Source organism: Protopterus annectens, chromosome 13.part0 (genome assembly GCF_019279795.1).
Source record: "Protopterus annectens isolate FY-2018-M chromosome 13.part0, PAN1.0, whole genome shotgun sequence".
Lineage (NCBI taxonomy): Eukaryota > Metazoa > Chordata > Ceratodontiformes > Protopteridae > Protopterus > Protopterus annectens.
In genome coordinates, this window is record NC_056747.1 from 492,359,926 (window position 1) to 492,386,637 (window position 26,712).

Here is a 26,712-nt window from a genome sequence, read left to right on the forward strand (position 1 = left end):
AATCTGAAGTTCTTTTTGGTTCTCCTGTGGAGTCAGTTTTGAAAAAGATAGAAGATAAGGCTAAGTCTATGCAGACGGTCAAGGATTTTTTGCAGGTGCAGCCCCCTAAGTTTAGCAGGAATTGGCCTGCTAGAGGATGGTCCTACCCTTCTTCGAATTTTCAGTCTAAGGGCAGGTCTAGACGTGGTAGAGGCAGGGCTCACGCTCAGGGTTCTTTCAGACCTAGGACTTGGAGTTCTCCTGCACAGTCTTCTGGTGAGGGCAGGGGTCAGCCTTTTCGTAAACAAACCCAATGACCTGTATCTTCAGCTGCCAGATCCTTCTTTTCTGGCAGCTCCTCTAGGAGGAAAGTTGGCACTTTTCAAACAAAACTGGCATTTGGTCACCCAGGACAAATGGGTGTTGGAAATAATAAATCAAGGTTACAAGTTTTATTTTCACACTTTTCCTCCTTTCAAAGGCATGCCGGATGTGCCTCCTCAGCAAAGGCTGGAGGCTCAGGAGCAAATTTCTTTGCTTTTACAGATGGGAGCAATCCAGGTGGTACCTCCGTCAGAAGTAGGCCTAGGGTTTTATTCCGTCTATTCCTAGTGCCAAAGAAAGGAAACACTTGGAGGCCAATTCTGGATTTGTCCATTCTCAATACCTACCTAGACATTCCAAAGTTCAAGATGTTAACATTACAACAACTTCTGCCTATGCTAGGCAAAGATCACTGGATGGTAACCCTGGATCTCAAAGAGGCCTATCTTCACATTCCTATCAGGCCCAGCTACAGGAGATTCCTGCGATTTCGGCTGGTACTTCTCATTATCAGTTCTCTGCATTGCCCTTTGGTTTATCTACTGCCCAGGGTGTTCACAAAAGTTCTGGCTCCTGTAATTGCTTTCTTCAGACAGAGGGGAATACAAATTTATCCTTATCTGGACGATTGCCTGATTCTTGCTCAAGACAAAGACAAGTTACTTCAACATCTACAGTATGTAATGGCAGTTTTAAGGTGCCTAGGGTATTCTGTGAACGAAATAAAGTCCAGTCTAGTACCCTCTCAGGACATGTGCTTTCTGGGTATGAGACTGAATACAGCTTCTCAGATGGCATTTCTGACCCCGGACAAACAAAGAACTCTTCATCTATACTTCCAGCAGTTATCAGTACTGTCCAGGCTGACTGCAAGGACAGTCCTTCAAGCCTTGGGGTTCATGGCATCTTGCATTCTAGTACTTCCCAGTGCCAAACTGCATATGAGGAAGCTACAGTGGTATCTCAAAAGTGTATGGACTCAACACTGCCACGATTTGGACACTGTCATTCGGATAATACCTTGCATCCAGAAGGAATTCTTGTGGTGGGCTCAGGAAGGTCACCTAAACAAGGGACTCTCTGTGACCCGACCAGAGGCGAGTCAGATCATAACGACGGATGCCTCGGACTTGGCTTGGGGAGCACACTTCAATGGGAAATGGATTCAAGACACGTGGCCTCCCAGACTACAGCATTTACATATCAACATGAAGGAGATGTTGGCAGTCCAATTTGCCTTGATGGCCTTCAAGGACCTACTTCAGCCGGGACAGGTGTTGATTCGAACAGACAACACAACAGTCATGTGGTACATCAACAAGCAGGGGGGAACCCATTCTTACCCTCTTTGCAGGCAAGCAATGATATTGTGGGAGACTGCTCTGAGTTTGCACATCAATCTTCAAGCACGGTTTCTGCCAGGAGCACAGAACTCCCTAGCAGATGTATTGAGCAGACAAATTGTGGATCCCCACGAGTGGAAATTGGATCCTCACGTATTCCAACAGTTGACAGTGGCTTGGGGAACTCCAGACATAGATCTGTTTGCTTCTCCACTAAATTTCCAACTGCCAAAATTTTGCACAAAGATGTTTCACCCAAAAGCTTGGAAAGTGGATGCTCTATCTTTCAGTTGGAACAACCTTCACGTCTATGCTTTCCCTCCTCTGCCTCTCCTTCCCAAGGTACTCTTGAAAGTCAGGCGGGACAAGCCTTGCATGATTCTAATAGCACCAGATTGGCCACGTCAGCACTTGTATCCTCTGCTGAGGAGTTTAATTCAGGAGCCTCCTTGGCCTTTGCCACAGATTCCTCACTTGTTGTCCCAGTCAAGCAATCATGTTCTCAATGTCAGGGTACAGTCCCTGCATCTAACAGCTTGGCGTATTCTGTTTTAGAGCCTGTGGGGTCTCAGCTTCCTCAACAGGTTTTAAATGTCATTTTGGAAGCCAGGCGGCCTAGTACTAGAAAAGTTTATGCTGATAAATGGAGGAGATTTTTTCTTTGGAGCACAGCAAAGGGCTTTGATGTCTCAGTGCCTAATTTGAGTTTTACACTACAGTACCTTACTGAATTACTAGACAAGGGTTTGTCTTTTTCCTCTGTGAAGGTTCATGCTGCAGCCATTTCTGCTCACTATGATTGTGACCCTCCTTTATTTTCTCACCCTTTGTTTAAGCAATTTCTTAGAGGGCAAAATATAAGACCCAGAGCTCCTACTCCTTCCTGGGATCTCAATTTTGTGTTGGAGAAGCTTACTTTACCTCCTTTTGAACCTGCAGCTACGTCTGAGTTGAAGTTTTTGTCTTGGAAGACTGCTTTTTTTTTGGCCATTACTTCTGCTAGGAGGGTATCTGAATTGCAGGCACTCATGGCAGTTGAACCCTTCCTGATATTCCATAAGGATAGGGTGTCTTTGCGTACTAACCCTACTTTTATGCCTAAAGTGATTTCTAATGTGGCCTTAAACCAGTCTATTCATTTGCCTACTTTTTATGCTGATCCCCAAAATAAGGGGGAAAAATTCTTGCATTCTTTGGACATTCACAGGCAGCTACGCTATTATTTGAGCAGAACTAAAGAGTTCAGGCAGACTCAAGTTATTTATTTCTTTTGCTTTGGGTTCACAAGGGAAAGCTGTTTCAAAGCAAACTATTTCTAAGTGGATTGGTCATTGTATTGCTTTTTGTTATTCTCATCATGGAAAGAATGTTCCTGCTGGGATCAGACCTCATTCCACTAGGGCTACTGCCACATCTACTGCCTTTTTGAGGGGGGTAGCTACTAAGGATATTTTGGAGGCAGCTACTTGGAGTTCAGTGCACACTTTTACTAAGCATTACCATCTCCCTCTTTATTCCAAGTCTAGGGCTGGGTTTGCCACTGCAGTTTTACAGGGCATGTTAGCAGCTCCTAATGATTTTTAGTTTGCCAGCCTCCCTTTTCCTTTGCTTTGGGATTCTACCCACAGGTTATGACTGCAGCAATGTGAGACGAAGAACATAGTACAGTTTTGCACCTACCATAAATGTAGATGTTCGAGGATCCACATTGCTGCAGTCCAATTTTCCCTCCCTCCTTCCCCTCTATAGTTTGGGGTTGCTGTGTTTCTTTTGGGATAATTATTATTTTCTCAATGGTGGTTGTTGGGTATTTACTATTTTGGCTCTGGCCTTTCCTTTTTAGGCCTTCTGACATCTGGGGCAAGAAAGACTGAGGATATGGCGTCGGTCATGCGCTTAAGTACTACTACGTACTGACGTCAGCTCTGGGCGACCATGACCGACGCCAGCCTAACTCTTTGGTATTCTGGCCGACCGAGGACAGCGGACTACCCACAGGTTATGACTGCAGCAATGTGGATCCTCGAACATCTACATTTATGGTAGGTACAAAACTGTACTTTTCTGTGATTGCCTTTTGCAGGATCCAAGGCATTTAGATTTTTCTTATCTAGATGACGTGATGCTTCAGGTGCCTTCTCCCAGTCACCTGTTACAGGATCTGGAGTTCACCATTTCTCTCCTCCAAAGTCTGGGATTTACTACCAGTTTTTCAAAAGTCTGTCCTGACTCCCTCTCAGGACCATGTGTATCTGCATTGCAGGATGCAGACGGTGCTAGTGTTGGCTTCTCTTCTACCTCCAAAAGTTCTGTCCTTGACAACTTTCTTTCAATCTGTTCTTCGGCCTGCTATTCCAGCCAGTGTTTCTTCGAGCCCTGGGATTCATGGCCTCTTCTATTCCAATGCTTCTTTTTGCCAGACTACACATGTGGAAGCTTCAGTAGTACCTCAGGTAAGTTTGGCTTCAGCATTACCACCCTCTGGATTTCAGTGTGCCTTTCCTTCCTTATCTAAAGTGGGAATTCGAGTGGTAGATTCAGCAACTTCCCCTCAACCCAGGCCTGCCTTTCAGCCTCCAGTTTCTTCTCAAGAACTCTTCACCAATGCTTCAGACATGGGGTCATCTGAAAGTTCAAGGTCTTTGGCTTCACCATAAGAGTTCAGACCATATCAACATCAAATAGATGAGAACTCTGATTCTGACCCTTCAGGATTTTCACCCCTTGTCCTCTGCAGGCCCTCTGAAGGTTTAGACATAGAGCACCTCAGTGATGTGGTTTGTCAACAAACAGGAGGAGGGGCACAAAGTCTCTACAGGTTGGCTCTTCACACCCTGGGATCTGGCCATCAGTTAACTCTTCAGGAGGTGTATGTTTCCTCAGTGCACAATCTAGTGGATCTAGTGGCGGACACCTTGAGCAGGACCAAAACCCCAGCACACAAATGTATGCTTCACAGAGACTTGTTTCTGGACATAGTCCATCAGTGGGGTATTCCTCAGGTAGATCTCTTTGCTTACCCGCTGAACAGGCATCACCTTCTTTGCTGTTCCAGAGTGCCACTCTATCTGGTGTGGTAGATGGATGCCCTTTCTTTTCCTTGGAATGGAATGTTGCTCTATGCCTTCCCTCCCTTCCTCTACTTCAAAGAGTCCTGCAGCAGAAGATTTAGCTGGACTCCACAAAAATTTTGTTAGTGACTCCCTTTTGGCCAAGACAGTACTACCATATTTTCCCGAAAATAAGACTGGATCTTATACTTTCTCCCCCACTGAAATATGCATTAGGGCTTATTGTCAGGGGATGCCTTATTTACCCCCCTCCCCCATACAACAATCTACATTTATTCATGTACAAAAATTGACATTTATTCATGTACACAGATTGACGTTTATTTGGTACTTTTCTGTTATTGGGCAACAGTTCTAGGTAACGCATTAACAGTTGTGAGAATTTTACATACACAGTGCAACAAACATTTCAACTTCAGAATATCTGCACCTTGGCTTTCGCAGTGCAATATTTCATGCTTAACAGAAAGTCCAGAAAAATCTCAATACATGTGTATTGGAGGAGAGGAATAAAACAGGTGAATAAGTGCCACTTTTTGAGCAAAGAGATCTACCCGAGGAATACCCCACTGATGGACTATGTCCAGAAACAAGTCTCTGTGAAGCATACATTTGTGTGCTTGGGTTTTGGTCCTGCTCAAGGTGTCTGCCACTAGATCCACTTTTTGAGAAAGCTTTATTCCTTACCCAAACCGTAAGAGGAGAATGGTGGAAAGTCATAAAAATGAAGTCTGGGAACTAGTGTCCTTACTTTGTAATTACCCCTTGATAATTAAACGTTACTTTAATACAATAAAGTCAAAAAAAAACTGACTAGCTTGCTGAAAGCAGAAGCAATCCATTCTGTTGCCCCGATAACGGAAAAGTTATTCAAATACAGTCATGTCATCTTCTTCCGGAACATTGTCATAAGTCTCCAAACCCCGAATTCTGGCCGGAATTTCTTGTGACTCCATTTTCTGTAGAACCATTGGCCCCAATCTGTCATGCCTAGCAATAGAGCTCTCCTTAAATGAGCACTACTTGTCCAAGTAGCCTGCTTGTAGTGCATTGGCAACACAGCTGTCAGTGATTTTTATCCCATGAATTTTTCACCCAAGTCAGGACCTCTTGTAGGCTAGGCTTCACAAAGTTTCCATGCTGATTTTTCTCCATTTTGTTTTCAGTGAACTCATTGAGTTCCATGCACAAATGGTCCTTGAATGGCTTATGTATTGCAATATCAAGAGTCTGGAGATGGGCAGTCATTCCTGCGGGAATCATTATTTAATCTCTTCTTCTCCGTGCAAGGAATTTCTTCATGTCTTTAGCGCGGTGAGTGCTGGATGAATCCCAGACCTCTTTCGCCACCTCGCAAAACAGGTGGCAGCATTACATCGACCCACTTCCTTATAACTGCTTGTGTGCACCAAGCTTTTTCATTTTCAAGAATGTAAATGCCTGAAACACATTCAGTCTTACCTTTCTTGCCCTTACTAATGATTAGAGGTGGGGTTTTCTTTCCATCTAGACTAATTGCCAAAATACAGGTAACATGTGCACTTTTGTAACCAGTGGAGGGAATGTAGATTGACGAGGCACCCCTCTGATCAATTGTTGTTTGAGATCCTTGCCCCATAAACACTGCAGTTTCATCCATAGCAATCATGTTGGAGTATTGGTATTTAGAAAAGTTGATGCCATCAACAAAGGACTTGAATGCAAGTGCACGTTTAATAACTTCAGTATCTTCCAGCTTGAACAGTGTTGTTGATCTTCTTAGAGACAGTTCATATCACTGAAGGAAGCCATCCAGCCAATGTTGTGATGCTTTGAATTCTTCTAGGGATATTTCTAACTGTGGTGCCATTACAAGGGCAAATGCTTGAATATCACCCCTGCGCACAGCCAAAGCCTTTGCTCTCCTCTTAGCAATCCATTCACAGATGATGTCTTCCAGTTCAGGAAATAATGGTTGCCGACCTGATCCACACTTGCACTTCTTAGCATTTCCCTCGTCAGCCGGTTGACTGAGGTTATCGTACGCTGCACGCCGTTTTCAGACCATTCGGCGATCCAACTTCTCTTTGCAGAAGGCCATCAGATTCTTTTCCCAGGAGTACTCCATGATTGCTTTCTTGTACTCGACAGAATAGCTCACTCTTTCTTGCACTCATCTTGTCTTGGGGGGGGTTAATTGAAGACTTATGAGACAGGAGTGGCAACACAAACTGGCGCCGGTTAAGACAACACCACAGCCATTCGTTATCAAGTGCACACGTTTTATGTGCGTTGTCTGTACTTCAACCAATCAAAGTACACTTGCCAGTGTTTATGGGCCAAGAATCTCAACCGTTAAGTGTGAGTGAGGATTAGAGTTGCAGTAAGAATCGTGGAGGACTCCCAGGGAAAGAATCTTATGACTTTCTGCAAAGAGAAGAAGTTGGGTGTCCGAATGGTCCGAAATGGCGAGCAGAGTACGATAACCTCAGTCAACAGGTGTCAATATTATTTTATAATTCAACATGTCCGTCATGTGTTGCTGACTAGTGCAGGTACCGGCTTCCGAGGGGATTTTTAGGCCTACACAGCTTCTGATAAAGGCAAAGACAAAGGCAAAGACTCCTTCCAAATCTAAGACTTCAGCCCAGGCCTGTCTTTATCCTTGCATCATTTGTGAACTCCGGTAGTCGGAAGCGTGTTTGACGACATTTTGTAATTAAATCGCCTACCGAAGTAATGAAATGCAAACTTGTACCTATGCTTAATCGTACATTGGTTAAATCTAGCACAAAACCGACAACTAGCTACGTCGTGGTCAGGGCCTAAACAAGGAATACAGTAAGAATAGAAATCCTTATGAGGTACTTGCTTCCCACAAGAAATACAATTAACTTTTTCTGACATTGGACTGGAGCAAGAAAAAAGTTTCCCCAACGGGGTACTCAGCTTTGAGTAGAAGTAGTAAGTCTTCGGACCGAAGTACGAAAAATTGTCAGGAGTCAGCCGATCGGCACTTGCGAACTGCTTTCACCGCACGGCAAGAAAGACTGGAGAACATGACGTCGGCTGCCAGCTTTGTAGGAGCACTAACGTCAGGGACCATGGCTGAGCAGCTGACGCCGGACCAAGACTTTGGGATTCTGGCCAACCGAGGACTGCTTGCCGGCAGGGGAGAACCCTACAGTGATGACTGCAACAGTGAAACATGAACATCCAGAGGGACTCCTACTGAAAAATGATCCTGATTGCAACCATGGCACCACACAGAAAATCTCTTCCATTTGGACATATTAAGTCTTTCTGGCTGCAGGTTTTCTTGCCTCCTGTAAAACCCTGAGCATATCCTCAGAAAAGCGTTTACATTACATTATCGACTGATGAAAACAGTGAACGCTCTTTCATCGAACCGATAATGTCAAAAGTCCTATACAGCGAAGACACGGAACAGCAAATTGTTTTCCCAGGGAAAAAATTTGCTGCTCCTCAAAAAAAAAAAAAAAAAAATTCTTAAAACACAAAATGAGTAGGGGGCTTCACACCCCACAAACCCCCCCTACTTAAATATACCAACTCTGAGATCACACCATAGTGGAGGAAATGGCAAAGTTCCGAAGACATGGCCCACCACTTTTTTCCCTGGGAAAAAAAACGATGTTCCGTGTCTTTGCTGTTTAGGTCTTTCAACATTATCGGTTCGATGAAAGAGTGTTTGCTCTTTTCATCAGGCGATAATGTAATATAGACCCTCAGAAAAGTGGTGCTTAAAAGGGATTAAAACCCTAACACCCACAATGTCAGTTGGAGAGTGGACAACTGAAGATGGGTGAGTGACCCCTTGTCATATGTGAGGATGTCCGACGACAACCAGAGAGGTAACATGTGATGATTGCTCCTGGCTAGATGCATTAAGAGGAGGAACTACCGTATTTCTCCGTAAGACCTAATCAGAGAATAAGGCCTAGCATGGTTTTCCAGGGTGGTCATGATATAAGCCCTACCCCAAAAATAAGGAATTGCATAATTTGATGCATGCCACTGAACAAGTAGGGAAGCATGGTTTACATTGTGGTTTTGATGCCTTGGAGGCTTCTTGTAGGGCTGCTGGCTCTGGCACAGTCATTAGAAGACATGCTTGGTTAAAGGAACAAAACTTGCCTGATCAAGTGAAAGCTAAGTTACTGGATGCACCTGTTCAGCATAATGTTTTGTTTGGATCTAAGGCTGAAGAGGTGATGAAGATGGAGGATAAGGCTAAATCCATGCAAACGGTTAAGGATTTCTTACAAGTACAGCCCGATTTAGTAGGAATTGGCCAACTAAAAATTGGTCCTTTTCCTATTCAGACAGGCCTCAGAGGGGTAGATATAGACGCTCCAGAGGAAGGCCCCAAACGCAGACCTCCTACAGATCAATACAGTGGACTGTTTCCACCCCTAGGGGTGGAGAGGACAGGCCTCAAACTCATAGAAAACAGGCTCAATGACTCCCCCTGCTGGGCTGCAGGAACTTCTTTCCTGGAAGCCCCTCTCGGAGGAAAACTCTGTCTTTTTCACCTAAATTGGACTTGCATAACCCAAGACAAGTGGGTTCTGGATGTGGTTTCAAGAGGTTACAAATTCCACTTTCATACCCTACTAAGACCAAACGGATGGCCAGACCTACCAAAACATCAATGGTCAGAGGCCTTAAACCAGGTGGAAGCCCTCATGGCTATGAGGGCCATAGAACCGGTTCCACTTTCAGAAGTGGGGCAAGGTTTTTACTCGAGGCTCTTTCTAGTCCCCAGAAAGCCAAATTCATGGAGACCCATCCTGGATCTGTCAGTCTTGAACACTTTCCTGGAGATACCAAAATTCAAGATGCTTACTCTGCAGCAGCTACTGCCAATGTTGAGCAAAAATGCATGGATGGAACATTGGATTTAAAGGAGGCTTACTTACACATTCCTATCAGACAGGAGTGCAGAAAATACCTCGGGCTCAAGGCCGGCTCGAGGCATTACCAATTCTCTGCGCTGCCCTTTGGATTGTCTACTGCGCCCAGAGTCTTCACCAAATGCCTGGCACCAGTAGTAGCTTATTGCAGACTCAAGGGAATTCAAATTTACCCGTATCTGGACGACTGCCTTATTCAAGCAGACAGCAAGGATGTCTTACTCCAGCATCTAGAATTTGTTCAGAATCTTCTCAAGTTCCTGGGATTCACTGTGAACATAAAGTCAAATTTGACACCCTCACAACAGATAACTTTTCTGGGTGCTCTTCTAAACACAACAACCCAGATGGCATTTCTGACATCCGAAAAACAATTACAGCTGGCTTCAACTTTCAAAACCATGACGTCACTTAACTCAGCTATCTGCAAGGAAATTCATGCAGGCTTTGGGTTACATGGCCTCCTGCATCCTTCTCATACCATATGCAAGACTACATATGAGGAAAATACAGTGGTACCTAAAAAGTGTATGGTCCCAGCATTGCCACAGTCTAGACACACAGATCACCATCCTGCCTTGTCTACGAAAGGAATTCCTTTGGTGGACCAAGGCATGTATTCACAACAAAGGGAAAGCCTTCAGTCTGCCTCCAGCCAGCCAGATACTAACCACGGACGCCTCAGATCACGCATGGGGAGCCCATTTTCAGGGAAAATGTCTGCAAGGCTTTTGGACAAAGGATCAGAAGCACCTGCATATCAATTTAAAGGAAATGTTAGCTGTTCAGAACGCTCTCTTGGCCATAAGGGGTCTTCTGCAACCAGGACAACTACTGATAGACAGCACCACAGTTATGTGGTACATAAACAAGCAAGGGGGTTCACACTCCTACCCCATTTGCAGACTAGCCATGACTCTGTGGAACACAGCTCAAGCTTGCAAAGTGGACCTACAAGCTCAGTTCCTACCAGGGAAACAAAACATTCTGGCAGAAAGTCTGAGCAGGAACCTGTCAGACCCACACGAATGGATGCTGGACACCGACATATTCAAGATGATTACAGCAGTCTGGGGCTGCCCGCACATAGATCTTTTTGCATCCCCCCTCAACCATCCACTACGGATTTTTTACACAAGGACATTCCACGAGCTAGCATGGAAAGTGGATGCACTATCATTCAGTTGGAGAAACCTCTCTGGATATGCCTTCCCACCTCTACCTCTTCTTCCACGGGTGTTATTAAAGATCAAGCAGGACAAGCCCAAGATGATAATTTTACTGGCCCCTAATTGGCCTCGACAGTTTTGGTACCCAACACTGATGAATCTTTCACAGGAGCCCCTTGGGTTTTACCTCAGACTCCAAATCTTTTGTCCCAACACCAGGGCCAGGTTCTGCACTCTCATGTCAAAACTCAGCCTGGCAGTCTGGCTAATTCAGTGTCTATGATTAATCCTCTCCTTCCCAAGCAAGTTATGGATGTCATTTTAGAAGCCAGATGCCCTAGCACTAGAAAATCTTATGCAGGAAAATGGAAAATATTTTGCACCTGGATGCATGATCAGGATTCGGATCCTCTTACTCCTAATATTCCTCTGATTTTACTATACCTGACAGACCTATTACATAAGGGTCTCTCCTTCTCTTCCATAAAGATACATGCCTCTGCTATCTCTGCTCATTATAATACAGACCCTCCAATCTTTTCCCACCAACTCATGAGACAGTTTCTCAGAGGAGCTAAGAATTTAAGGCCCCCTAGATCACCACCCATTCCTGCCTGGGATCTCAACTATGTTTTGGAAAAACTCACTCTACCTTCTTTTGAGCCTGCTGCCACATCTGACATCAAGTTTTTAACATGGAAGACAGCCATCCTGTTAGCTTTGACCTCAGCCAGGAGAGTTTCGGAATTTCAAGCACTCATGGCTGTGGAACCTTGTATTATTTTTCACCAAGACAGGGTGTCTTTAAGGACTAATCCTACTTTCATGCCTAAGGTGGTTTCCAGAGTGACTTTAAATCAAACTATTCACCTGCCAACCTTTTTCTCCAATCCTCAAAATAGGGGGGAAAGGATCTTGCATTCCTTGGATGTACACAGACAACTTCGTTTTTACCTGGATAGAACCAAGAACATCAGGAAAACAGAGCAATTGTTTGTTTCTTATGCTTCAAGTTCCCAAGGCAAAGCCATTTCAAAACAGACCATTTCTAAATGGATTGCTCATGGAATCAGATTTTGTTACTCTCACCATGGAAAGCAAATCCCAGGAAGTATTAGGACTCACTCTACCAAGGCTGCTGCTACTTCAGCTGCCTCCCTCAGGGGAGTACCTACCAAAGACATTTTGGAAGCTGCAACTTGGAGTTCGGTGCATAATTTTTCTAAGCACTACAATCTACTTCTCTAAGTCTAGGGCAGGCTTTGCTTCTGCAGTCTTGCAGGGCCTTCTAGCCGCCCCCTCTACTTTATGACCACCTCCCTTTTCTTCTGCTTTGGGATTCAACCCTACAGTGATGACTGCAACAGTGAAACATGAACATAGTACAGTTGTGTACACTTACCATAAATGTAGATGTTTGAGTGTCTTCACTGTTGCAGTCTGGGTTACCCTCCCTCCTGTCCCCTCTTACTTTTTCTTTTGTGTGGTTCCCTACTTCTTCTGAGGTGTATTTGCAAAGGGTATGGGGTTATACTCATTTTTGGACACCTGACATCTGGGGCAAGAAAAACTGGAGAACATGGTGTCGGCTGCCAGCTTTGTACTCCTGGCACACTGACGTCAGGGACCATGGTTGAGCAACCGACACCGGACCCAGACTTTGGGTTTCTGGCCGACCGAGGACTGCCTGCCGGCAGGGGAGAACCCTACAGTGATGACTGCAACAGTGTTGACACTCGAACATCTGCATTTATGGTAAGTGTACACAACTGTACTTTCTCTCCTATTTGTGTGAGTTGCTTCAGTCTGGCTTGGCCTGTTCTTCTGTAAAGGCCTATTTGTAAGCTATTTCTGCCTGTCTACCCTTGAATCCTCCTTTGTCTTCTTGTTTTAAGGTCAAACATTTTCTTAAAGGCTTCCTGCATCTTAGGCTCCCAAGGAAGCCTGTTCCTCTTCCTTGAGACCTTAATTTTGTTTTAGAAAAATTGACCTTGGCTCCTTTTGAACCTGCAGGTTCAACTTCTCTGCAGCATTTGTACGTGGAAGATTGTCTTATGACTTACTCTTTATTCTAATTGAAGGGGTTCTGAGCTTCAGGCCCTTATGGCTATCCCTGCTTTTTTGGTTTTCTTTTTTTTCCCCACAGGGACAAGGGTTTCCCTTCATACTAATCCTTCTTTTATAGCAAAAGTGGTCAGTGAGTTATCTTTGAATCGGGCAGTTCAGCTCCCTTCCTTTTTACCTTCTTCTCAGTCTGCTGGTGAGAGGGGGTACACTATGTACCTTGGATTTGCACAGACAGCACAGGTAGTTGGATAAAACTAAGGTCATTCGTAAATCTGGCCAATGTTTTTTTTTCTTTTCATCCCAGGACATTGGGGTTTGGCTGTATCTAAGCAGACCATCTCCTCCTGGATTTCTAAGGCCATTTCTTTTTATTCTTTTCATGGCAAATGTCTGTCTACTTCCTTTAAAGCTCATTCCAGTAGGGCTGTTGCCTAATCTGGTGCTTTCTTCAAGAGATTAGACACCAATTCCATTCTTGAAGATGCTGCTTTAGTATTCGGTCTATATCCTTACTAACTATTACAAATTGGATATGGTTCTAGGGCTAGAGCAGGTTATGCTCAAGCCTTTCTGCATGGGTTTGTTGGGGGTTCTTCCCAGTCTTCCACCTCCTAGTTCTTTTCTTGAGCTTTTGTACTTTTCTTGAGCTTTTGTACTCCCCCTACTGTGAAGAATACTGCAGCAGTGATGTAAAAAGACATAATAAAGTTGTGTAAAATCTTACCATAACAGTAGATGCCCTTCTCTTCACTGTTGACCTCACTCCAACCCTCTTTACCTTTGGATTTTGCTTGGGTTCCCTGCCTGGCCGAGGTCTCCATTTTCTCCTTCTGGGTGTGTATGGCCTTTTATGTCCTATGAAGACTACACTCTTCTAGTGCAATTCAGTTCTGAGTAATTGTCAGTACATCACTTTTATGCCCTCCATCTTGTGTGAAGAGCATACGTGTGGCATACAGTGCACGCAGGATCTAAAGGCACTGGTATACTGGCCGGATGTTGGCAGAATATCCCTACTGTGAAGAATACAGTGAAGAGAAGGACATGTACTGTTATGGTAGGATTTTACACAGTTGCACTTTGTGGTACATTTACTTGTACACCTGTTCTACATTTTGTTTCTGCTGTGGACTTCATAAGTTGGTATCCGTAGGTTGTATGGCTAGCTACCTGAAGGTGTGAACATTGAGTCTAAGTGATGGCCTCTTTGATGTGATTCCCTGATCCCTTGTACAAAATGGGAAAAAGGGGGTTGATGGCCAATGACATGTAAGGTAAGAGGCAGATATAGGCCAGCCATGGCAGTGTCTCTGACCCAGGTGGTCACATCCTTGTTAGATTAACTGTTCACCACCTTGTTCCTGTCTTCACGTGGCACCCTGAGGAGACTGTAAACATCACATTCCGCTAGCCAAGGCTTGCTCATCACGGAGCCATTATTGTGCACTGTTGAAGTATGCCAGGGTCTGTATGTAACAAGTTAAGCATAGTTTCTTATCTGTTGTGTTGTGATAACTTCAACTTTATATAAGAACTTGATTGGATAACAACTTTGGCCCCAGTTTAGTCTCAACCATTCCTCACAATGTCTCCATTCCCCGCTGTTGTGCACATTTTACTCTGTGTGTGTGTGTGTGTGTGTGTGTGTGTGTGTGTGTGTGTGTGTGTGTGTGTGTGTGTATGGGTAGGAGTTAGCAATACTTCTTAGACCCACTTTAGGCAAGCTTCATATTCCTTGCAGGCTGACTTTGAGTCATCTGAGAAGTAACACACAAAAAGTTCCTTTTTATCTGCTGTCCACCATGTAATTTGGAGTTTTTCCTACAATAATTTTTAGATTTCCTCCTTGACTAAGTATTGTTGCTATAATTTAATTCTTTAACTTTTAACAGTCCCATTGATGTTGAGCCTGTGATTCTTGCCTATACCTTTTTTTCATTTATTCAAGGTTTCACTTCTGGTTAGAGGTCACTCATTAGACGTTATCTTACATCAAGGTGCAGTGACCTCAAATTGGATTTGGAGATGGCCTTCTGGTCATATCTACCAGCAACTTGCAGCTCCCTCTGATTAAGGCACTGCTTGGCTGTGGTCTAGTATAGGAACTAAAATGCTACAGTGATACGTTTCTTTGCTGGGCCTGCTCTGTCTGGTGTGTAGTTTTGATCCAGTAATGTTGGTATTGGTCTGTAATACAATAATCATAAAATGTGGCTAGATCTGCATCTGAATTTTTTTTTCACATAAGTGCAAAAAAATTTGAGATGCACAACTGGCTGCTTCAGCCAAAATTCCTTGACAGTAGGTAAAAAAAAAAAAAAAAAAAAAGTCTTACAGTAATGGTGCATGTCATAAGCCCTAAGTTTTTCTGAGTGTCCACCTTGCTTTAATCAGGAACTGTGTAGGCGGGATAACAGGGTATAGGTTGGAGCAATAATGGGCATGGTTTGATCTTTCTGCATGAAAGGATTGGTCAGGTAAGTAGGTTCCCCATGCTGTGGAACTCGCTTATCAGCTTCCAGATTGTGCAGCTGTAATTAGTCTTCACAGATTCCTGTCCGTCTTTCAGAGATCCTGCCTGTTGATTTGTCTGCCTTCTTGATGCAGTAGCTACCATGTTTTTGTTGAATTTGTTTACTGGGTTAGTAGGCTGGTACAAAACCCTTTTTAGCTGTTGCCCAGACCAGCTGGCAGATATAGTTCAACCATACGTCATGTAACCAGACATTGTAAAACAGTAGTACACAGCTATTTTCATCTTTAATACTATGCTTTATATTTTTTATTTATATTGTACAGCTTTGACCCTCCATACACGCCTTGTATTATTTTTCCATTTCTTCATGGGTGAGTGCTAGACTTTTTCTGTACTTTGCAGGGCATCTTGGTATCTTTCTGGTTTACATGCAGTGCTGTAGTTTTAATATTCACCAAAAAAATACTTGTGCTGCCTATCTTTCTAAGATTGGCTAGCATTGAGTGTATGTTGAAGCTAAACATGCTAATGCAGACTGAGGACTAATTTTGACTAACCTAAAGGTTTTATTGTTCTAACATTAGACCTGCTGTATGAAACCTGTTTAAAAGTGATAATTTGAGTATTGCACATCCTTATATTTACAGCATTCTCCACATGTCATCTTTAGACATGCAGTGGTAGAAAGCAAGCTTAATAATCTCTCTTGCTGTTCTAGGATGGCAACAGTTTCCAAAGATGGCACCTGGAAGCTGTGGGACACTGATGTGGAGTACAAGAAACAACAAGACCCCTATCTTCTGCTGACAGGCAAGTGGGATGGGAATACACCATGTCGGATAGCACTTTCTCCTGATGCAAGAGTTGTGGCAATTGCTAGTGGCATCAATATTTTTGTCTACAACACTAAGACAGCTGAGAAAGAGGAAGAATTCATTAATGTCCATAGTGTGGAGATTGCAGACTTGGCTTTTGATGTGAACAGCAGATATCTATTATCTTGTGGGGACCGTGCAGTTCGACTCTTTCATAACACAGTAGGGTACCGAGCAGTCATTGAAGAAATGAAGGAAATGCTTAAAAAAGCACACAATGATGCAATGAAACAGAGAATACAACAGCAAATAATAGATGCACAGAATGCCTTAGAAGCTATTAATTCACAAGCAGAGGATGAGAGAAAACATTGAAACCATGCTGCCAACATGTAATAGCATCACTGTGATGTTTTTATTAGTAATGATTTCTAATAAATTAATTTGTTATAATAATGTTATGTGGGAGTTTATTTGAATTCTAACAAACTTATTGTCCTTGGTACTGACATGTATTACTAGTCATGCTTTTTTTTTTCATAGTTTTCCTGTATGCATTGCACAAGCAAGTACCTGGCGTAACTTGCTCAGACCCATGTGTTGATCATACCTTTTTGACACCTACAATTGCAGTTGAGCAGGCAGGGTTTTCAGTGCCACAGCTCTCATTTGTTTGAGTTCCAAACCAGATTACAATCAGTACTGTTTAATGTTGAATTTGCATCATTCAGTAACGAGATTACTTGCTCTAACGCATTTCTTTAACAATTAAAGAACATGCTATTACTTTTTCTCTTGTAAGCTTCAGATTATCATGGTGTAGTCCAGCAGCACATATATTTCTCACCCCATTATCTCAAATATTAGCAGGTCTAGATTAATTTATCTCTTGCATGTCAGTGAACACATTTTTCTAAACAGAGTTAATATAACCTTGTATATTTTCCATTTCTTGATTCTTCACTTGTGCATAATAATGCACGTTAAGTTTAAGGCTGGTAAATTAAAAAAAAATATTAGCAGTGAAGTCCACAGCTGTTGACTATTTTACTTTCAGTTTGCTGTGTGTGTATTTGATATGTCCTGCATAATTTTCTGTGCATGCTCAGGCTTTTTACTGACATTGTGCATGTATGAAAGTGAAAACAAAATATGGCTCAAATTGAAACAAAAAGTAGAAAAACAAAAATACTACAGAAAAGCCACCAAGTAATGATATACTCGTTTGGAAAATAAAATGTATTCACACAACACTAATCATGTTCAGCAAAGGGATATTATCACCCAAGACTTCTTCAGAGTGTTTTATATCAACAAATAACCGTGCTCTATTTCAGTCTTTAAAATCAGCCACAAGTTCAGATGTTCTGTAGTCCTACCCTCACCTTCCTTCTTACATATGGGATCGGAGCCGAGGATTGGCCTATTTACAAGCTGGAAGTTGTCTAGTTGTCTCGTGGCTAGGTAGGTATCCCATGGTGCACCTAGTACAATCCCCAAATCTCGTTTGCCGCGTCAGCATGTTCGGTTGTATTTCTCTTTGGCTCTGGCTAAGTTTTTTGAATTTATTCAACATTTTTGTATTTTCTAGACTAACTTATTATATCATAGTTTAGGATAGTTAGCGTAGTTTAGAATAGTTACCTGTATAATTATGCCTTTGTGTGCAATCTTTTGATCTTTGGCCTTTTGGCTTGATCGTATTGGTATCCTGTGTGCTATTTGTTCGTGTTATTCATAGTTTGGTATTCGTAAACACCTTTGCGCTTAGTTTGGTGTGTATAGTTATTAGGAATTAGTCTAAGTTTTTGGCAGTTTCCCGCTTGCTAAATTGTTAGCGTAGTTAACAGGATGAGATTCTGTTCTGTTTGATTCTTTAGTCATAAGTGCTGTTAGTGGTGTCAGAACACTGTTCTGTTTTTCTTATTAATATATTGAAAGTTTCACTGTATTCTGGTTTGAGTGTGTGACTTTCCTGCCTTTGTCTCTTGACTAGGTCTGTTTTAGTTAGAAGACCTAGTTGTTTTCAGTTCCCTTCCTTGCCCGGGCTAGGCCCGTTTAAGTTAAAGGACCTAGTCCTCGTGGTGTCTTTCTCTTTCTGCAGTGCTAGGCCCATTTAAATAAGAGGACCTAGTCCTCCCCTTCCTTTTTCTTCTTTCTGTTTGTGTGCAGTTTGTGAGAATGTCCAGAGTTAGTAAGGACCATAAGCCATCCGGCTTCAAGAAATGTATTAAATGCTCATAGAAAATGTCCACCACGGATGGCCACAGTAACTGCATTTACTGTCAAGGGGCCATCCATTTACAGGAAACCTGCTTATTTTGCCACTTGTTTAGTCCTAGGGTTTTGTAAGAATAAGTTCATCCTAAAAGGTCTTCTTAAACCGTCCTTTGAGGAAGATCTGGCTAGCTCTTCCTCTTCTTCTAGATCTCAGGGATCTAAAAAGGAAAAGTCCTCTAAGAGGGCCCTCCCCAGCACCAGCTGGTGTCTCGGAGCCATCTCTTAAAATCATGAAAACGGATAAGTCTGCTGCCTCTTCGGCTCCACAGAGCTCGGTGCCGAGTGAGAGCACTACTGTGACTACAGGGTCAGTTCAAAGTATTTTGGAGCCAACCACTAAGACCATTTCATGGAGCCAGTCTATGGATCCTCTACCGGCCTCCGCTATATTAAAATGTCTGATACCTCAGAGATCCCGCTCTCCTACTCTGTCATCCAGATCTTCCAGGAGTTTATCGGAAGAAGATGTGGAGAGGGTAGTGCTGAGACTATTGAAGTCATCTGCTTTGCCTAAATTGCTGTTGGCTCCGACCCACTCGGTTCCGGAGCCACTCGGGGTCGTTCAGCCCTCTGCGATCATTCCTTCTCCAAGCCAAGCTGGTATTTGGGAGCCGGAGTGTTTGGTACCACTGGTGGAAATTTCGGTTCCAGCTCCCTCTGTGGCTGTTTCGGAGCCGAGTTCTACTCCGACAATTCTGGCACCGTCCGTAGTGTCTAGGAGCCGAAACTCCCTGGTCGGCCCCACCAGCGATGCTTGGAACCAAATTTCTTCGGTTCCGAGTCTTCCTCTCAGCATGTCGGCTAGGGTGAGTTTGGACCCTATGTCTATCTTGGAGCCGATGGCATCCTCAGTCTCCTTGGAGCCAGAGAGGTCGGCATTCGAGATGATGAGTGTGCTGTCCCGATCGTCGGCTCCTACCAGAGGTACCCGACACTCTTTCCCCTACTTCTGTCTCAACTCCTACTCCCTCTGTGGGCAGCAGAGACCCTCAGCCTCAGGAGCCACCAGCTGGTGGCCCCCATTCTTCCGAGACCTCCCTGGAATGTCCTTCTGAAGAGCCCACGTGGAAGAGAACATGTAAGAGTAAGCATGTAGACTCCCAGAATGAGTCTCTGACCCCTGACACTGACCTCGAGGAGTCAGAAGAGTCCCACAAGTCGTCCTCTGATATTTCCTTCATAGACATCCTGGAAGTCCTTAAGCAGTGGTGCGGCTGGCCCACTGTTACCCCTTCTGATGAGGAGTATGTGTACCTGAAGGCTTTCAGGTCTCAACCTTCAGCCTCTTGTGGGTCTCCACCTTTCGATGAACTGATGGAGCTAGTTAGTCAAAATGTGTTGGATACTTCTGATGCCATGGAGCCAGTCCCCAGGAAACCGAATAAGTTTCTTTCTGCCCCTCCTGAGAAAGTTTTTTTTTTTTTTGTCTAAAGGTGTTCCCGTAGATGTCACGGTGGTGGCGGCGGCCACTAAGAAGGAGCTAGCTTCTGTTCATCCGTGCCGAATAAGGAGTCTCGAACGATGGACAGATACGGGAAGCATATCTTTAGTTCAGCGGCATTTACCCTTAGATTGCTGAACTACCTTACTCACTTCACGAGGCTTCAGAGAGATCTCCTTAGAGTTAAGAGATTCTCTACAAGGTAAATGTACTGAGGGAGTCCTTGACAAGGCTTCTGCCCAGTTGTCCACCTTGAACTCTATCGTCAGCTCTTCCATGCGGCTTATTTCGTATGCAGCCGATGGAGCAAGTAGAGCAGCAGGTTCAGGAATTTCCCTAAGGTGTCATTCCTTGATGCATTTGTGTAACTTCTGGAACCGTTCAAGTCTACCTTTACCAACGCCCCCTTCGGTTCCTCATTGTTTGGACCCAAGGTAAAGGACACTCTCACCTGGTGCGAGCAAGAAGGAAAAACACACTCTGCCTTGAGAGTATGTTTTACTGATGTTCTTCATGTTTCACTGTTGCAGTCATTACATTTGGGTTATCCTGCTGGCAGGTTGTCCTCAGTCGGCCTGAATTCCAAAGTCTTGGGTCCTGCGTCAGTTGCTGTCACCTCTTCCCTGACGTCAGGTCGTCAAGGGTATAAAAGATGTAGCAGACGCCATTTTATTCAGTCTTTCTTGCCGTGCGGTGCCCGAAGCAGAAGCAGTTTGCAAGGGCCGGTCGGCCGACTCCTGAGATTTTCGTGTTCGAGTTTCAGATCCAAAGTCTTCATTAAAATCTAATTATCCCGTTGGGGAAACTTTTTTCTTGCTCCAGACTGATGTCAGAAAAAGTTAATTGTATTTCTTGTGGGAAGCAAATACCTTATAAAGACTTTCATTCTTACTGTATTCCTTGCCTAGGCCCTGACCACGACGCTGCTAGTTGTCGGTTTTGTACTAGATTTAACCAGCACACTAAAGTGTCAGTACGATTTTGCATTAAGCTATTTTGGGCGGAGATTTAATTACACAATGTCATTGGATAGCCATCCAACTACCCGAGTTCACAAAAAGCGCAAAGAAAAGGAAAAAGACAGGCAACCGAGATCCAAAACCGACAAAGCTTCTCCTAAGCAAGTCACCGGTTCTCAGTGAGGCGCTTTCGCAGCCCGTGACGCCCACTACTTTAGAGTCGCAGGCCGCTACTGACTCCCACGTGGAGTCACCCAGGCTGCAGGAAACTCGAGGTATTGGAGCCTCTGAGATTATTCCCTCAGATGGTTCCGGAGCCGCTGAGCAGGCATCGGCTTCTGAGGGTGTATTCAGACCTAAACAGTTCTATATTAAACCGACTTCAAAGACTAAAACACCCTGAAAGACAAAGAAGCAAGTTCACCAGCCACAAGGACAGGCCTCCATGCCCAAAAAACAGATGCTCAAAATGGCCAAAGACTTAATTACCTTGATCAGGGGATCCCATCCCCCTCCTGATAAGAGGCCTAGGCAAGAGACAGACTATGAATCTTCAGATCAGGTTTCCATTTCTTCTGATTCCTCTTCTGATCAGGAATATTCTCTTCCCCCCTTTGAGGATTCTAATGCTGAAGAATTCCTTCAGCTTCTCCTCCTGAGGACTACTCTTTTGGGGAAACCTTGCATACCATGAGGGAGCACTTCCACTGGGAGAGCCAAGATTTTTCAGAATCTAAGAAAAAGGCTCAGAGACTTCCTTTTACTTCCTCAACACAGGCCTCTAGCTATTCCATTTGTGCTGGACATTGTAGATGATGTGTTCTCAGAGTCCAGTCTGACCCCTGCCTCTCTACCTCCAGCTCCTGTTAAGCCGGACAGATACTACAGGGTCCCTGACTCTCATAAATTCCTTTTCAAAAACCTTTCTGCAGACCCAGAAACTATTTCTCAGGGCCCAAAAGGGGTCAAGGCTTCCACTGCAAAAAAAAAACCTACCCCCTTTCATAGGGATTCTAGGGCTCTGGATGGATGGGGAAAAAAGATTTACACATCTGTTACTTTGGCTATAAGGGCCTTAAATTGCCAATTTCATATGCTCAAATATCAGCAATATATCATGACACTGCTTAAGCAGAAAATGATGGCAAATTCTGAATGTGCAGAAAACAAAGAAATATAAGATTTATTGCATGCAGCTGAACAAGTTGGAAAGCATACTTTGCAATGTGGTTTTGATTCTCTGGAGGCCTCCTGCAGGGCCGCTGTTGCGGGTTCTGTCATTAGGAAGCATGCTTGGTTGAAAGAACAAAATCTGCCTGACCATGTTAAAGCAAAATTATTAGATTCTCCTTTACAACATGATACCTTGTTTGGTGTTAAGGCAGAAGAGGTGTTAAAGAAAATGGAAGACAAAGCTAAATCTATGCAAACAGTCAAGGATTTCTAACAGGTTCAGCCACCTAGATTTAGCAGACACTGGTCTACAAAGAATTGGTCCTTTCCAGTCTCAGACAGACCTCAAAGGGGCAGATCCAGATGCCCTAGAGGCAGATCACAGCCGCAAGGTTCCTACAGGTCTAAGCAGTGGAGTGCCTCTACCTCCAAAGGTGGAGAGGACAAATCACAGTCATACAGGAAACGGTCCCAATGACTTCCCCCTGCCTGCACCAAGCACTTATCTTCTGGCAGCACCCTTAGGGGGAAAACTAGTACTTTTTTCTCAAAATTGGCACATTATTACCCAGGACAAATGGGTTCTAGACATAGTGTTTCAAGGCCACAAGTTTCATTTCTATACCCTACCAAGGGCAAACGGTTGGCCAGACCTGCCAAAAAATCAATGGGCAGAGGCTCAAAAAAAAGTCACAGCTCTCATGGACATGAGGGCTATTCAACAAGTGCCTTAGCAAGAGCAGGGACAAGGATTTTGCTAAAGACTGTTCCGTACCGAGAAAGGACCAACCATGGAGACCAATACTGGACATATCTATTCTAAACAGTTTCCTGGATATACCAAAATTCAAGATGTTGACCTTACAGCAGCTTCTGCCCATGCTGGGCAGCAAGGCTTGGCTCCTGACTTTAGACCTAAAAGAGGCATACTTGCATGTCCCAATCAGACAAACATGCAGAAGATTCCTCAGATTCAAGGCTAGCTCAAAGCATTACCAATTCTCTGCACTGCCCTTTGGCTTATCTACTGCGCCCAGGGTCTTCACAAAGTGCCTGGCACCAGTAATTGCATTCTGCAGACAAAGAGGAATACAAATATATCCTTACTTGGACGACTGCCTCATACAAGCAGAGAACAAGGACATTCTACTGCAGCATCTGACGTTTGTGATGAGACTTTTAACATGCATAGGGTACACAGTCAACAAAAACAAATCCAAACTAGTACCCTCTCAAGAGATAATATTCCTGGGTGCAAGCTTAAATACAACTGCCCAGATGGTTTATCTCACTCCAGACAAAGGCAACTGACTACCTATTTCAAGGAAATGGCAACAAAGGTCCAGTTATCTGCAAGAAAAATTCTGCAGACTTTGGGCTTCATGGCATCCTGCATCTTACTAATTCCAAATGCAAGACTACATATGAGGAAAATTCAGTGGTACCTAAAACGTGTTTGGGCGCAACATTGCCACAGTCTGGAAACGATTACTCTAATTCCCTGCCTGCAACATGAGTTTCGATGGTGGGCAAAGGCTTGTCACCAAAAAAAGGACAGCCATTGTCACTACCCCCAGCCAGGCAGAGCCTAACGATGGATGCATCAGATTATGCCTGGGGGGCACACAAGGCAGGCAGAGGCATTCAGGGCACCTGGTCCACAAACCAAAAGCATCTACATATCAATCAAAAAGAAATGCTAGCTGTTCAAAATGCCCTGACACCCTTCAAGGACCTACTTCATCCGGGACACCTACTGATAAAGGCGGACAACACCACAGTCATGTGGTACATAAACAAGCAGGGGTGCACTCATTCTTATCCCCTGTGCAGACTAGCCATGGCTTTATGGGACACAGCATTGACTTACCAAGTTCATTTGCTGGCACAATTCCTGCCAGGAAAGGAAAACACTCTGGCAGATGAACTAAGCAAAAACCTCACGGATCCCCACGAGTGGCACGTGGATCCACATGTCTTCAGCATGATGATAAAGAAATGGGGACGCCTGGACATAGATCTATTTGCCTCCCCTCAAAACAATCAACTAAAAAGATTATGCACAAGGACTTATCACAGACAAGCTTGGAAAGTGGACGCCTTATCTTTCAACTGGACAAACCTATCAGTATATGCCTTTCCTCCACTACCTCTCCTCCCCAAGGTACCCCTAAAGGTCAGGCAGGAGAAACCAAAAATGATTCTGATTGCCCCAGACTGGCCACGCCAGTACTGGTGCCTGATCTTAAGCAACTTGTCCCAATGCCCAGCCTGGACCTTACCTCAAATACCTCATCTACTGTCCCAGCAAAACAATCAGATTCTGCACAGCCAACTCAGGACCCTAAACCTGGCAACATGGCGGATAATGTAGCCATACAAACCACACCTCTCAGTAAAGCTGTGTTTGATGTCATTTTAGAAGCCAGAAGGCCTAGTACTAGAAAATCCTATGCTGGGAAATGGAAGAGATTTTACGCTTGGAAACAAGCTCAAGGAACTGATACAGCTGTCCCGAATATTCCTCAGATTTTGCAGTACTTAACTGAGATGATGGACAAAGGCCCGTCTTTCTCATGAATTAAAATCCATGCCTCTGCCATTTCGGCTCATTACAATACAGAGCCGCCACTCTTTTCTCATCGTTTATTAAAGCAGTACCTCAGAGGAGCCCAAATCTTAAGGCCTCCAAGGAGAATGCCAATACCTGCATGGGACTTCAGTTATGTCTTGTAAAAACTCACCTTACCTCGTTTTGAGCCAGCTGCTACTGCAGATATAAAATTCTTAACTTGGAAGACAGCTCTGCTCCTAGCAATAACTTCTGCAAGATGAGTTTCAGAGCTGCAGGCTCTCATGGCCGTGGAACCCTTTATCATTTTTTATCCAGACAGGGTCTCTCTGAGAACAAACCCTACATTTATGCCTAAGGTGGTATCCAGTGTAGCCCTTAACCGAACTATTCATTTGCCAACCTTTTATCCAAATCCACAGAATAAGGGGGAGAAAAGTCTGCATTCTTTGGATGTACACAAACAACTTAGATTCTACTTGGAAAAAACTAAAGTTTTCAGAAAGACAGAACAATTACTAGTGGCATATGCCACAGCATCACAAGGAAAGGCTATCTCCAAGCAGACTATTTCAGAGTGAATAGGTCACTGCATTCGTTTCTGCTACTCACAGCATGGCAAACCAGTGCCTAAGGGCATTAGACCACATTCAGCCAGAGCTGCAGCCACTTCTGCAGCCTTTCTCAAGGGAGTACCAACCAAAGACATTTTAGAGGCTGCCACTTGGAGTTCAGTGAATACCTTTACAAAACATTACAATCTGCCTCTTTACTCTAAATCCAGGGCAGGCTTTGCCACTGCAGTTCTGCAGGGCCTCATAGCCGCTCCTAATGCTATTTAGCTCCAGCCCCCCAACCATAGCTTTGGGACTCAACCCAAATGTAATGACTGGAACAGTGAGACACGAAGAACATAGTACAGTTGTGTACACTTACCATAAATGTAGATGTTCAAGTGTATTCACTGTTGCAGTCCAGGTTACCCACCCGCCATCCACCTTATTTTTGCTGGAACTTATCTTTACTTCTCTAATCTATACAACCTAGGTGGTGTATTTGCTTATAGATGAAGCTAAAGCTTATTTCTGGTGCATGTATGTTTTATTTACATAAATTTAGCCTACCCTTTTGGGGGCACCTGACATCTGGGGCAAGAAAAACTGAATAAAATGGCATTGGCTGCATCTTTTATACCCCTGACGACCTGACGTCAGGGAAGAGGCGACAGCAACTGACGCAAGACCCTAGACTTTGGAATTCAGGCCGACTGAGGACAACCTGCCAGCAGGATAACCCAAATGTAATGACTGCAACAGTGAATACACTCGAACATCTACATTTATGGTAAGTGTACACAACTGTACTTTCCCTCTAGACCATACCCTAAGGGTCAGAGGGGCGGTAAAATGTGATTCAAGAAGTCCCAGATGTTTTTCCAGGATGCACAGGGTGACTCCTCCTTCAGAGGCAGAGGAGAAGGAGGAAATGGTAGACGGCCTAGATGTAGGGACAGCCAGCAAAACCAGGGAGGTCACAATTCCTTTTGTGGCCGGCCTTACCAGCGCTCTTGATGTAGGGCCCGACTGTGCTTCTCTGGGGCTGGTCGGGGGGGGGGGTCGCATTTCTTTGTATCCAGAAGCCTTTCTGGGTATCACTCAAGACAAGTGGGTACAAAGAGTTAATACCAGAGGTTATGTCATACCCTTTTCTCTTCCACCTGTTCCCAAGAAGATCCCGGATGTTCCACCCAGTCACAGGGATCAGGCAACTGTGGAGGTCAACAAGTTGCTGTCAAAAAGAGTCATCCAGACCGTCCCAGCAGACCAAATAGGATCCGGAACTTATTCCCTATTCTTTAGTGCTAAAACATACAGGGGACTATAAGGCCCATTCTGGACCTCAGCAGATTGAACGAATCAGTAAAGAGGGACAAGTTTTGGATGGTGACACTGCAGTCTATACTCCTGTTATTAGGAAAAGACAATTAGATGTGCTCAATAGATCTCTAAGATGCCTACTACCACATAAAAATGGACAGGACGTCGAGGAGTCATCTACGCTTCCGGCTGGGAGCCAGTCATTGGCAGTTTCGTGCTCTGCCCTTTGGTCTCACCACAGCCCCCAGGG

The 26,712-nt window shown here is 44.2% G+C and overlaps 1 protein-coding gene across 1 annotated transcript in view; it reads left to right on the top strand.

Moving 5' to 3' along the window:
* Positions 1 to 16,616, top strand: part of TBL2 (transducin beta like 2) — a 648,257-nt gene extending 631,641 nt beyond the window's left edge. Inside the window, exon 7 of the mRNA XM_044054120.1 lies at positions 16,064 to 16,616. Within this exon, the coding sequence (XP_043910055.1) occupies positions 16,064 to 16,535 (472 nt within the window). The 3' untranslated portion in view covers positions 16,536 to 16,616. The remainder of the gene's footprint in view (positions 1 to 16,063) is intronic.
* The last annotated feature ends 10,096 nt before the right edge of the window (positions 16,617 to 26,712 follow it).